The 14,901-nt window shown below is 44.2% G+C and overlaps 1 protein-coding gene across 5 annotated transcripts in view; it reads right to left on the bottom strand.

The window, feature by feature from the left end:
• Positions 1–14,901, bottom strand: part of RASA3 (RAS p21 protein activator 3) — a 164,214-nt gene that overhangs the window by 23,014 nt on the left and 126,299 nt on the right. For all 5 annotated transcript variants that reach the window (XM_080577052.1, XM_080577051.1, XM_080577050.1 and 2 more), the window contains 3 exons: positions 8,824–8,904; positions 5,906–5,978; positions 2,042–2,121 (listed from right to left, as the gene is read on the bottom strand). In XM_080577052.1, the coding sequence (XP_080433178.1) occupies positions 2,042–2,121; positions 5,906–5,978; positions 8,824–8,904 (234 nt within the window). The remainder of the gene's footprint in view (positions 1–2,041; positions 2,122–5,905; positions 5,979–8,823; positions 8,905–14,901) is intronic.

The following is a 14,901-nucleotide window of genomic DNA, read 5'->3' as shown; positions in this document are numbered from 1 at the left end:
GATGGAATCTTTAGAAGCTGATTTACACGGAGTCAAACTTAGCATTTACCAAGTATTTACAGGCTCCTGGTTTCTAGTTTATCCAAATTTTTTCAAGATGCACACTAGCAATGACACTTTCAAACACACACAGCCTCACACACTTCCAAAGGCTGTATCAGTACAGCAACTTCAGTTACAGAAAAAAAAACAAAAAACAAAAACAAAAAAAACCACCACAACAACCTTAAAAAAACCAAGCCCACAGTATAAAGGCTCTGCAGGAGAGGAACTAAGAACTCAAGGTAGATCTCACACTACACAATAAGCAAAGCAGGCATGCAAATTCTGACATTATTGTTTTGGGTGCTTGGAGCAAAAAGAATAAGCAGCATTAAAAAAAATATTATACACCAACCCCAGCATCTAACAGATTACTGTTTCCCAAGCTTTTTAAAAGGCAAAAGCATGGCAAGTGTTATTCTGAAATGGTCAGGCTCTAGTCACAGAAAGAAAAAAAGAACAACAGAGAGGGGGAGGAGAAACAATGAATTTCACCAGAACATCTGGTCCTTTAGTGTTGATATGCCCTGCCTGCAACTTCCTACACCCACTCAGAAAAGAGCAACTTTCATAGCTGTAGAGAAAAACCATGAGAGACTGAGCCTCCTCTGTACCCTGTGGAATGGTATTTTCTCAGGAGGGAAAAAGAAAACAAACCCCCGAACCCATTAATTGTGCGATCCAGCCAGAGGGCACGGGGGCAACCCAACTCTGACTGAACGGGCCGAAGGAAGTGAGGGGGGGGCGGGAGGGGGGCCCGAGATGGAAACAAAAACACTCTGTCCTGTATGGGACAAACCCAAAAGAGTTTGCCTGACGAAAACTAACTCTTTATCTACTTTCATTTATTATTTACGTGCTTAATCTTTCCCCAACTACTAACTGACAAGCCTCACGCAGTGCTGTGGTACCACAGTAACAGGCTACATGAACCAGCAGCCGAGTGTCAAAGCAGAGGGTAATATGGCAGCCCTCCTCCATCATTACCATAAATGCATCTTCCCTGTTTGGAATAAGTATTGTTCTTCCTGCCTCGTCTCCCCTCTTGTGCTTACTGCCAGCCCTGTTTCTGAAGGCCCTAGGGACTATTTAGAGAGAGAAGCCCTCCCTGCCTCTCCAGCAGGGACACCTGGGGAGAAAGGGGCGGAAGGGAGGCCACCATTCTTCCTCAACCCTTCTTCCTCCAAATCCTAGAGAGTACAGGAGAGGGGAAATACCACGTCACTTGATGTGGATACAGCAGTTTTCACCTACTGTGCATCCCCATCACCAGACGGCCTAAATCTCTAAGTTCCAAGTCTGTGATGGTACCCCACACGTGGTATCTCATAGCTTTGCACCCCCTGTTGATTCCTCCCCACTCTTTCTATTCACCCATTCCCACAGACATTGTTGACAGGCCTCAGCAAGTTTTAAGACAGTAGTAAGTCAAGGGGTTGTGTTGGTTTTGAAATCAGAGCTGCTTCTTTCCTGTGCAATGGGTCATACCTAGCCTCACAAGAACGCTGCCATTCTGCCTTCCCCTGCCTGTCTGGCGGGGAAAAGAGAAGGGAAACTGCCTCAGCCCCAGGGAAACTCTGAACTCAAGAGTTTCCTTTCAGGGAAGGAGGACCTTATCTGGGTTACCAAAATTAAGCAATGAAAAAAAAACCAGATCCTTCAACTGAGAGCATCACAGAGCTCCTGGGCTCTCTTGGGAAACTGAGGGAGGGAGGGAAGGGGAACCCAGACAGAAAAATCTGAGCTTAATGGCAAATGCACCTTAGCATACACACACACACAGGATACCAAGGAAAGTAATGACCAACTCCCCCACAGCAGAACTGTCACAAATTCAGATATGATCTACAGGACCATGCAGGTAAATGAACAGACACAGTCATGGAAGATTCCTCATGAGTTATCAACGTTGAAACCATGCTCATCATTTTGAAAGAAGAGTCTACTACAAAGGTGCACAGCTTTGGAAGACAAAATCGTTAGTGGAAAATGTTCTCACCTAATCTCCATTTTGTCAACTTCATCAACATCTTCAATATCAAAATGGGATTTCTTGTTGTAGCTACTGGGTCTTGTAACCTAATAAAAAAGAGGAATCTTTAACAAATTGAACTGATACAAAAGCATTTCTGAGTTACTTATACAAAGCTCTGGAAGCCTGCTGTCATCTACTATCAACAGTGTCTTCAGTCCTGGTTCTGAAAACATTCACGCATGGCAACAAACCTGTTGACTGAACAGACTCCTCACTATACAGAAGCAGTAACAACCATATCCAAGAATAACTACATACACCACACTTTATTTATCAGAGAAAGGATTTCTTTAATATTACTACAGCACTCTGAGTTTAACATAGGTAGAAAATAATGGGAAGATAGCTGCAAGTGTAGAGCATTAGCAAAAGAAAGCTTTTGTACAAACATTTCTTAAAATTTCTTTTCTAGCAAGATTAAAAAAAAAAACTTTGATATTTGTATTTTTTCAGAGTGTGTCAGAAACTTGAGAACAAGGCCACCCCACCCAGCTGAAACCACAGCAGGAACTGATCAAACGCAAGTGCGTATGATGTGTGGGTTCAGCTCCTGGTTGCACACAGAAGCTCAACTTTATTGTAGGTTTAAATACTCTTGTGGCTTAATGCTTCCCACTCACAAAAACTTGCTTTTATTGTAAATTTGACTACTTGGTTTTGTACTGTACATCAGATGAGGATGGTACAAACAAGGGAGGCAAAGATGTAGGTGCACAGAAAGAGAGAAACCAAAGAATCTTCAGCATGTGACACGTAACAGTCTTGTGTGTGTGACCACTGGCTCCATTTTCCAGGTGATTAGCAGCATTGGAGACCAAATGCTCTAGCCTATAATTGAATCAAACGCACCTGTGAGGCTAACATCAGGTTAATTTAAATAAATCATACAACTTCAGCAGCTCAGCACAAATTTTCTCACCCTGCTATTGCAACCATCTTCACTGTGGCTTCAAGAAATCATCCTACTTAATTGAAAATGATTTACTTTTCTTTTACCATTGTGAAGCTGATGGTGTAGTTCTGAATAGGGAAGTAAACTTCAGTTTTTATTACCTGTAAGACATGAGTTGTTATAAAAAGTCACAGCATAAGTGTACTCAAAAGGGCTGTGCCATAAGTGAAACACTTTTCTGAGAAGTTTTGCTGGAGCCTGTATGCACAAGGTCTGTCTGTTCGCTTGTGTGACTGCTTAGTGTGCAGATTAATCTAAATGCTGGAAAGATAGCTCTATGAGGTCCATCAGTTCCAAGGATGGAATTAAGTATTAGGGAACTGTCAGCCCACAGTGCCCAGCAAGCTGCCCTGTACCATTTTACAAGAAAGGGTGTAAAACTCTGCCATGTCAGTCCCTGTCTTTAGGCAAAGCTGACAAGCTCTTTATCAGTTGCCCTTTTTTTTTTTCCCAGCACATGCAGGTTTGCAGACAGGTCCCCAGCACTACCTTACTCAGTTCCCGTAAGAGGGAGATTTTCCTGTAGCTCCGAGCCCCTTCACCGTGCTGCAGCTGGAGCGGTGGTGAAAACGGCTCCAAACCATCAGGTGCAAGTTTCGCTCGTAGCACCCTTTAAATAAGCCCTTAGATTTCTCAAACCAATGATAAGCTATTTTCCATTTAGCAACTTAAACCTACGTGACTTTGTTGTAGAAAGGAAAGCATCTCTTCACTGACTTTTACAGATTTCTCTTCTTTCTTGGAGCCCTGGCCAATTGCTGTGCTAGCAGACTGCAGGAAAGCTGATGAAGCTGTTTGGAAGCAGTAAATGACATGTCTGTCAACAGCCCAAATCTGTGCAGCTCCACAGGAGTTGGGTTAGCTACAGGCCTGCCCACATCTCGTTAGTGAACGCATTTCCCAGTCGTAGCAGTGCTGCTGAACCTTGTCCCTTGGAGACATGGAGCCTGGTATGTACTAACTACTCAAAATGACAAATTTATGATGGCTCTGTCTGCACTGGGGGTAGGATTATTCTGGCTGATTCGGATACTGCTCAAGCTCTGTTCTTACCCATACAGAAAGCCTTTTACTCCAACTTAGAAGAACAATACTTGCATGCAACCTGGCTCTTAGGATAAAGTCAAGCTAAGCAAGCCACCCGCCCCCTTCCACAACTCCACTTGGAAGGTGCTTTCTGTTTCTCTCCTTCCTCTCCCTGTCTGGCACCACCTGCCAAGTTCAGTGTTTAAACACCAAATGTTCACTGCTCCTGCAGCGCACAGAAGGCAGAGGAATCAGACAGGTGAAGCTTTGTGGTAGACAGGCTGAATTCCTCAATTAGGCTCATTAAAAAGCTCTCGCTGTCAGACACCTCCACAACTGCCTACATTAAGAATGAAGAAGCCCGTTCTGGTTTATCTACACAGAACATCACTCCCATGTCACTGCCAAAGGCTGCAGCTCTGGGCAAGGTGACAGACTGAAATCCTGAGCACAGCCAGCACGGTGGGTTTCAGTACTCAGTGCCGTGGGATCCCTCCCACCCCACCCACGCCAGTGCAGCACCTCCGTAGCTGCACGCAGTCAGGCATGAAGGCTCACCGCTAGCCAAAGGTAAGGCTGCAGTGAACTTACACCCTAGGAAGAGATTTGATGGATTACCAGAGGAAAGATTACCTGAGATAGCTTCCCTGGCCAACCTTCAGGGCTTCCACCCAGATGGGCGGTGAGAAAGCGCCCCTGCCAACAAAGAACTTGAGTATCTGTTCCTCAAACCTAAATGTCACAGCAACAAGAGCACACTGCTGCTGGTATGACAGACTTCGGATCAGTTGGTACAACTGTCACAGCAGTCTGTAGAGCAAGGAGGATGACAGCAGTAAGACCCCTGACTGGCACTGCAAGAAGGATGCCTGTACTTCAGATCTGCATGACGCAGCAGCACGCTCTCCTCACATCTCCTTTCTGACACGGGTGCCTGTGTCCCTGAAGTGGCTCTAGAGATCACATCCCTAGGTGTCCTTCCTGTGCCAGCAACAACTTCTGATGAGGATGTAACATGGATGATGCAAGACACATGAACAAAAAGGGCTTCCCAGTGATATGCCAGCGGAATTGTCCTGTTCTGGCTTTTCTCTCAGTTATGCCAGATATGTTTTTGAGGTATCTATCAAAATAGAACAGTTCAGCATAGACCAAGACTAAAATGTCCAAGAGGAAAAGAAAAGAGAAAGATACACATACTTTGCAGACAGAATGAAAAATTGCAAATTATAAACACATGCACATACACATACGGACACACCACAATTACTGCTACTTTTGCCAAATGAACCAAAATGAGCACTTTTATGAGTTATACTTTGTCTTAACTGGACTCGTTGAAAATATTCTGTGTTAAATAAAGCTTAGAGGTTTCACCCACTGGTATTGCAGCAGACTGGTAGACAGCTGAAACATCCAGTTTTAAATACATTTTTCCTCTACTGCATTCCCATGAGATAACCTTCCTCCCATTGTCTGGGGAAGAAGGGCGGAACAGCTACAAAACCACAGGCTAAAAAAGCGTACATATATACACACGTCTTTTTAAAATCCCATTCTTAGCTGTCCTTTTTCAAAACTCATCTGGGCTGAGTTTTGATCAAGTGCGAAGCCTGCTGCTCAGGAGAAGTGCCCACCTTCAAGCTTCTCCTTCAGAGCACCTGGGCTGAAGCAACACAGTGCTGCCTCAGCAGGCAGCCAGTCTGATCCTGGATACTTCTTCTTTCCCCTGCGCTGTGCTTTCAAACAGCCTTCAAAGAAGACAGCTGGCACACCATGGAACAGGATGCCGTGCCAACTATCTACAGTGTAGTATTTCAGCTTATCACCCATTCCTTTGAAATACCAACCTCAAAATAAAACACTTCATCAAAATGGGGATTGTTGGTCTTCTTTTTAACTTTAGTCTTTTTGGCTTCCGATCTGAATAAAGGAAAGAAAAAGAGTGTGAGAAAACATTAGCAGAAGTGTGATCCTAGAACAGAGCCACCGAGGAACACATTTGATAAAGCCAGAATGCCATGTGCCTCCAGCACAGCAAGGCACACACACTCGTGCACATTTAAGGGAGAGATTCACTGCATGCCTATTTCTCTCAAGTGGCAGTAATCACAGTTTGCTATCCTTTCTTAAACTAGGTCCTTGAACCCTGATTTTATTACTTTCTTGATCCAGCAGCATCTTACAACTGTACAAAGTGACTTGCAGGAATGGGCTTTGACCAGCAATATCTGGGGGGGGGGACAGTGAACACAAGAATTTCTCATACCCTAAAACCACAGGAGACGTAAGGACTGATGGAGATATTTCTGTATTGTCTATTTTATAATCTTGGCCTGAGGAATCAATGCATGCTTTTCAGTGGTGTTAAACCAATCAGGAAAAAAAAATTTGATTTTCTCAGCAAAAAATGAAGTTTTTCAAAGGAACAGTTCAGCATACAAGTACTTCAAGCCTTTTTTTTTTAAGCTTTAGTTTCTGTAAGCTTAAGAAGCAGTACTTTAATTGCTATATATCACTCATTCCCTGCAGACCCACCATCTCCTAGTAAACATTATCAGTGTAAGCATCAGTGCTGAGCAGAAGCCTCTAATTCCTATTGTTCTGCAGGAACAACACATGGCAGACCTCCCTCAAACCACTCGCTGCGGAAGAGGCCTGACAACATTTAGCACTGCCCGTCCATTCCTCTCTGGGCAGCAGCATCCACCTGTGTCTGCAGTTTAGAACACAGAAATCTAACTGCTTGGCATATATAATATGCCCTTGGTCTAAGGGCAGCCAATGTGTTTCACCTCGGCCAGCCAACAGCTCTTTGACGATTTCCAAATGCAGTGAACCTATACTTGATTTGCTCTAGATACCTACAAGTGAAAAGCTCTGCGAGAAGCACTGTACGATCCCGTGCCATGTCTTCCCCTAAAGCTCTCCGGCAATAAGAAGGCACAGATAAAACAGCCACAGATGGAGAGCTGCATCAACCATGTGGAAAACTGACCTACTAATCATCTCATCCCAGAATCTACTCCCTATTTCTCATGCAGGAAAGCTGCTTAGATAGCTTGCAACTGTTTTTATCGACTGGACAACAATAGGTATTCTTATACAATGGGCAAGCAAAACTGCTAAATTCCCAGTGCTGCTACACATTTCCTGTGTGCCTTGAATGGGCCAGCCCACCAGCACACACTGCTTCCCCACCTATAATACAGACACAGAAACAGCTCCAGTTGAGAAATCTGTTGGCTCTGTAAGTACACACAACAGAACAAACAGCAGCACATTTGTTTGACGTTTTTATGCTCGGCATCGCATAAAATCCAGCAGCAGAAAGCAGCTTTCCCACTCCCCAAAGGAGAGGCATTGTAAAATCCAGAGAGCAGACTGATGCACAGATTAAAACGGCCTCACTATTCCTAGGAGGAGATGAGAGGGAAGAGAGATTCTAATTGCCTGCAGGACGCGGGGCAGACTGCCCATCCCATCTCATCAGTCACACTTGCCAATCAAGCTCTTTACGGATAAGCCCATCGGGGAGGGGACTGGGAAGCGGGATGTAGAGCGGATGATTAAGGCAAACACGGTTATTGGGCAATTAATGCACTGGATGGGCATATGCTGCGCGCTGCCTGCAGAAGATAGGAGGTATCTCTCCCAGCCAAAACAAACAAACAAAAAAAAACCAACAAAACCAGATAGGAATGGGATAGAGCCTCATTTTAAAGGGGAACACATTATCAGTTGTCCTACATTACCCAGACTGGGCAGGGGAGGGGGAGCAAAGAGGGGGAAGTTTGGACATCCAAGGATACCAGCATTAGTCACAAAATCTCCGTAACAGTTCCAGTTATAAACAGCAAGCACCATCTGAAACAAGTTACATGCTTAAAATGTCAAAGCATACAATCCAAACACACAGCTCATTACGGGACGTAAGACATAACACACCCAGGAAAAGATGAGGAATCCAGACCAGTCTCAAAGACTCCTCTGTGTGCAAGGTATTTGTCAAGAACGCATCTTATTTATGGCATTTTTAAGAAGCTATTGTAAAATATTGTAGTTTTTGTAGCCTATGCTACAAAATCTGATTTTTTAAGGTCACAAGAGAGCTTTCCTTTTTCTAACATGGCACAGACAAAAAAGATGACAGTCTACATAAGTAGAAACAAAATTGTGGCATCCAACAGCATGGGAAATTTTGTAACAGAACCGGAAAATTTAATCCAGTATTTAAACTGAAGATTGTTATGCAGAATCTAATTACTAAAACCACATTCCAAATTTTATTCACGCTATTATGTCCACGTATAGTGAATTACAGAACTGAACCACCTAGAGTTTCCTACACACCCATTAATTTGCCACAAATTGAAAGTGACAAGACCCTAAATATTCACAAACAAATGTGCAAATTCTGCAAGACGTTGATGTATTCAGCTTTTTCTTCTCTCCCCTGCCCAAAATTAGGCAATAAATTTGCTCAAAAACTGGCCTCCAACTGTGAGGTGAGAAGATGCACAAATTAAACCTAACCACAAATTACATACTCCAGGATATTCTAATTATTCAGACCGTCACATAAATGAAAACTGAAGCCTCAAATTACTTACTCTAGTATACTTCAGTGGTTCATACGTGTACACACGAATAATTAACATATTTCAGTGGTGCCTAAATATTCTGTCCATCTGAGAATGGCCATTTCTAGACAAGGAAAGAGAAACCATCCTTATGAAATGGGAGCTGTTGCACATGCAATACTTGCCTGGAAGGTCCGGCTAAGGTAACGGTGGCATAGGGATCACATTGCCCATTCACGATGGGCAGGCCTTGGCATTCGAGAACTCTAGAAAACAAAAACAAATGCAGACAAACAAATCAATAAAATAGGCAGAGATGGGAGAGAAAATAAAAGCAATGCATCTTTAGCCTGTTCCATTTTCACAACAGTTATTACTACAGAATTGCAATGCCACTAAGAACAAGTCTTTAATTTATACCTAAACTTGAAACTGCGTCTCAAATACTAACTTTAACAGGGTCAAAAATACTGTAAAATTACAGAGGAACCTTAACTTGAAGGACTCTTATTATGCAAGTACAACAGCTTAAGTTTCATGAAAAAAGTGTATGCTGTCAAGATGGGAACTGTCACCACTTGAAATTTCTGTAACAATTTATTCACCAAAAATGGTAATAGCCAGAACTTGCTTCTGTAACAAAGGATTAAGAAGAAAATCACAGACATAGACCCCTGAAGTAGTCAAATAATTCATCAGAATCACGTCTATGAAGGCCTCTGTGTTTTTGACAAGATTTGGCACGGGCTTATTTGTTAAGGTGGGTTAACTATGGACCAAGAGTCAGCATGACATATCCATCTTTCTCCATACAACTTCTAAATAACAAAATTGAAAGTAGAAATACATTCAGCAGCTCTGCACTGAAGGAGTCAGAGAACACACTGGAGGGACAAAATGGAACAAATTAGATTCTGCTGCAAGCCAAGGTGAGAAATTTGCACTTTAGCGCTCTCATTTCAAAATCTTTTTGGCAGAAAACAACAACAACAAACCACTGAAAAAATGTTTCATATGCTAAAACCTCCTGAGGAATGCAGCATCACCAATTGGAAATAAAAGCAGAGAGGCCAGTTGCCAGGGCTCTCCCTCCGGAAACAAGTTCTGCTTCAACCAGGTAAGCCTGGTGGTCTGATGTATTTAAATGATTAAAACTGGAAAATTTTGATGAAGACAAACTCTGAAGCTCTTTGCACAGGAGATCAGCACTACACTTGCAGGGTGAAATACCTTGCACACTTCTGGGTGTGCAAGAAAATCAGATTTTCTTATTTTATACAATAAAATAAACCAGCACGAAAAGATTTGTTTTACTGCTTTCAATGACAGCAACTTTGATACAAAAAAAAAAAAAACAGACAAAAATTCAGTAACAGATAGTGCTCCGCAATTTTATCCACAAAGAAAATATTTTGTAACATATGGCATGGCCTTCAAACAGGGCTTAACCACAGGGTTTTTACTTACTCTGCATAAGGGGATGAAAATTTTCATGTTCTGCACCAATACAGCAATCTGGTTTGTGCCAGAGGAGGTTCTGCCCTAAACCGACCTAGATAGGTTCACACAGTCCTAGAAAGTACACAAAGCCTGAAGATCCCACTAAGGTGGCACACGCAGGCAGCTGAAGTGGTACGTTTTGTTTGTATTGGATTCCCAGACCTATTCACAGAACGAAGGCTAAATACCTGGCTGAATGAAGGGTTCCCACTAATGCACTCGCTCACAAGCTTCCCACTTGCATAGCCCAGATATGCAGAGAATATAATAACTCAGTTGTTGACCTAGATGGCCCTTCTTCTCATTGCTGATTCACTAATACCAGCGCACGAGAGAAATGTGTTCCTTATTGTGGATACTCCCGTGAAATCACAGATCGAAACCACAGAGAAAGTTATGAAAACCTTGGATTACGCAGGCACTCTGCAGCTTTTATTTCTGGATTGTATTAGTGCACTACAAGGTTACCTTCCGCACAGACAGAAGTTTGAAGCCTCTTTTGTATATGCCTGGCTTAGCAGGTATGTGACATTGCAGGGTGCTGCCATGCAAACAGCACAATTCAGGCCACAAATTCCACCCCTGCACCAGCCAGAAATGAAAGCTGCAAGCTCCAGAAACCCTTCTGGCGGAGTAGCTACAAGTGCAGGAGGAAAACCCACAAGGAGCAGCAGAAAGCCTTTAAGAAGAGTCAGTTCCAGCTTGATTTTCTTGTGAGTACAAGAGAGGTGGCTTCTCTTTGCCCCAACAGGGCTATGTTTGCAGCAGAAACACTTGGTCAGTGAGCTCCAGCACGACTGCTGGTCGTTCTTCTAGATAGCAAACATGGCTTAAACACATTCACATGTGAAGGGAAGAATTGTGCACCACGTGTCAGCACCAAGCCCCACACCCCTTCCACTGCTTCCTCAGGGCAGCCTGTCAGTTCCTTGAAATGAAATCCTCACTCAATGGCTTCAGAGCAGGCAGCCAACTTTCTGCTGCTCATGAATGGCTTCCAAGCCAGCTCTTATCCATACAGGAAGAGCCATTTGAAAGTTAAACACAGTGAAAGCATGTTCAGAGAGAGTATTATTCCTGTTTTAATAAAAGCAGCCCTCCCAGAACATGCAGACAATAGAAAGCGCTGCCAGGCAGCGTGATCCGAAGTTGAGGACACGTAGAAGATACAAATCACTGCGCAGTAAAATCACGGGTGAATCTGAATGCTGGGAAGTGTGAAGTTATCCACAGGCACACAAAAGGACACCAGAACTATACACATCGACAGTGACAGGGTCTGTTCTAATACTGCCACGTTGAGGAAATCTTTGCGTTTCTGTGGGCAGAGCTCTGATGCTACCACTTCAGCCGTCCCCGATGGTTAAAACGCCAAGCAGTGTCATCAGCTGGTCAGGGAGAACACAGCCACACGAATCCCTGGGCACTTGCCCCTCGAGTTGGGTGTGCTCTTAGGGAGAAATACAACAGCATGGCTCCTCATCTCGTGCTCCCGCGTTTGTGCTATCTACTGCAGAAGACAGAAGTTATCCATTCATGAACAGCTTATCAAATCATGAATGATGGGCAGGACGTTCCCTCGCGAAACAAGCATTAGGGGGCACGCAATGAAATTATCAGGCAGCAGGTTTAAAATAAACAAAAGGAAGTACTTTTTCCACACAATGCATAATGAGATTGTGAAACTTCTTGCCACCGGATGTCATGGAGGCCAGAAGAATATACACAGCTAACGCAGGGGAGGTTTGGGGGGAGCTATGAAAGCACAATGATTTGAAGCATCACTCACCAGCAAATATCAGGAAGAGCAGTAGGCTAGACCAGAGCTGCGTTTAAAACAGTAGGGTAGTTTTTTATGTTCTCTGGGAAACAAAAATGAGAACCGAACCAGCCAAAAAAGCAAAACAACAAAAACAGAATACAGGTGTTCTCTTGTAGTCAGGATGACTTAGAGTAAGACGTTTCTTTGTGTGGGAATAAGAAAAGCAAAAGCAACCTTGAAAGAAACAAAACGTGGAAAAAACAGGAAACAGACGCTGACACAAACTGTATCCAAAGCCCTTCAGGTAATTTAAAAAGAGTTATTGTGTGCGGGTGTTGGAGAAAGCAGGCAAAGACTGATGACTCAGGACTTTGGGGCAGGAAGGCCATGTCTGGAGAGAGCTCCATTCTGGTTCTTGTGTCTTACTAAGTATTGTGGGGAGATAAAATTCAGCAAAACCCAAGCCTGATGTACTCACGTTAACACAGTCTCGTTAGCTGCAGGAACCTAGCAGTTTTAATTCCAGACCTGCTTTCGTTATGGTCATTTTCTTCAGTCACGGGAGAGCTGTTGGGTAGATTAACACCCCTCCCCTCCCAAGCTGGTACCAAAATATTTGCTTTCATTTGCAGGCAGAAAAAGAGCTAGAACAAAGCTACAGCTACTGAGAGACAGAATAAAATGGAGCTCCAATTCTCCCATGTGGGTATCACTGTTAATAGTGATAGTCCAGATCTGGATTATATGGGAAAAAATGAAAAGCAGCATATAATACTTTCTCTACAAAAGGGGTGTACAGACTAGGAAGCGGTGGAAAAAAGCCAGTAAAAATGATTAGAGCTCTTGCTCTAATCATCTGCAGAATTAATTTAATATACGTGTACTTGGATAATAATAAAAAAAAAGAATAAGCCTAGGCAATCAAGCTGATTCAAGAATTACACGTTGACTCATCAGCCCCCAGAGCGAAAATGTCTGGCGGCTGCTAGAGCCTTTTGTGCCCAACTGGTAGTTTCTGATCATCCTCTGCCTCGAGCCCAGCTGGGACAGGGCTAGCTATCCCTCACGGCCAGCGTGGCTGGGTATAAGGCTGGTGGTGGTTCGTATGGGAAAGCTCTTAATGCAGCTGCCCGGCTATATTTTGCTTGTGGTTTATAAAATTAACAGGTTTCAAGGAACAAGAGATTTCAGTTTTCAGCGTGGTTCACAACCAAGCCTTCACAAGAGCACATATGCTACGGAAAATTCCCAGAGGGCAAAAGAAAACCTCAGACCCAAACACGCCACGAGCACGTCCCCTCGCCTTTAAATTACGTGATTGCAGAAGCTGAGAGGGAGGCAGGGGTAGACGGTTTGAAGGAAAAAGAAGGTTTTTCACCAAAGACTAAGGCGCTCACAGCTGTTCAGGCACTCCTCCTGCCTCTGGGCTGCCAACCAAGAGCTGGAGGCTGTAGTCTCCGAGACGGCCCCTGCACAACCGTACTTCAGGAACAGGCGTAACGCAGGCAAGCAACATCGGGGGGGATCCAAGCCTGTGGGAGTTCCCCACCCCTTCATTGGAATCACAAAAATTACTTGAAAATTACAGGCTTTCTGATGAGTCGAGGATGCGTGTGTGTCATCGGCATCCTCGTGAGCCAGAACGCGCAACCGGTGCGAGGCCAGGCACAGAGAAAAGAAGTCAGAAGGGACGTAGCTGTACTTGAGACTTTCCAAACTAGACCACTTCCTCAAGAAACGGTACCCCAAGGTACTTCCAGCCTACCTGGCCATGCTCAGCTCAACCTAAGGAACACTACAGCCTTCCCATTCCTTCTTCCCAAATTGTTCCTGAGACACAAGGTTCCTGAGACAAATCTCTGTGCTGGGTACTTGTTTGGTACGGCACCTTCCCCAGTTCTGGCTACGTGACTTATTTTCTTAGGTCTTGCTGCATCTCTTTTTTTTTTTTTCCTACTGACTGTAGGGTCATCTTGTAACGTACGTACTATTCTGAGTACTTGGTCTTTCTGAGGTAACCAAACACCTCGCATTCAGTTCACTCCTGAATGCCCTTTTCTTTCGGTGCAGACTTGCATCACAACCTGAGCCCCTCACTCATTACCAGTGGGCTAGGGGTAATATTGAGGCAATGCTGCATGCCAGACTCCCAAATGTACCTTGGCCAACCTCATATCTGTGCCAGCACGCGGCTGCTGCTCTCAGACCTGTGAACCACCTTCTTTCTGCCACTGCCAGCAGGAACTGCTCCACGGCCTCCTCCTTGATCTGCCTGGGACCAGGACCTTGCTAAGCCGGTGGTATTCGTGTGTTTCAAAGGGGATGTGTCTGCATCCACCGCTACCAGGCACGAAGGCGCTACATCTAGCTCGGGAAGTCCCCGAATCATAAATTTCTAGAGGCCAGCAGAGTGTATCACCGCATGACTGTTCTTGTAATTCCTCATCAGACATACTCACAGCTTCCTGGGCTTTGGTCTGACCAAATGTTGCAACAGTTCGCTTCCCAACAGTAATCTACTGGGTCTTCCTTCAGGGCAGAACAAATGCGCTACCTTTTTGGCCACTGTGCTGACCAGGTGTCCTAGATCCTCTGGAATAAGGCACACATTTTCACAATTTACTCAATCCTGGTGATAAATTACACTCTGCCTCTATCATCAAAAACACTACGATAATGTCCCAACCTCGTCAAAATTTCTCTACTGACCCATACAAGGGCTCTGCTTTGACCCTGTCCTCAGGGAATAAGGGTGCTGACAGCACCGCATCGATGTAAGAGCCCAGCCTTTGTCCTCTGGACGAACACTTGAAGCCACAAGATCGCGTCCACTCCTGGTAAGTTAACAGTAGGAATAAGTGATTCAAAAGTACCTATCGCTTGACTTTTGGAAGTGATCTGCTTGCACCAAAGCTCATTTCACACACAGTTTCTCAGTACTCTTTTCACCAGCGTGCTTTTTGCACTGGGAAGGGACCAGCTGCCTCTGGAAGCGGTTCTA

This window comes from Anser brachyrhynchus (genome assembly GCF_964034855.1).
Source record: "Anser brachyrhynchus genome assembly, chromosome: 1".
In the NCBI taxonomy this organism is placed as follows: domain Eukaryota; kingdom Metazoa; phylum Chordata; class Aves; order Anseriformes; family Anatidae; genus Anser; species Anser brachyrhynchus.
Note: the sequence above shows the minus strand (reverse complement) of the source record. Positions and strands in the feature narration are given on the sequence as shown.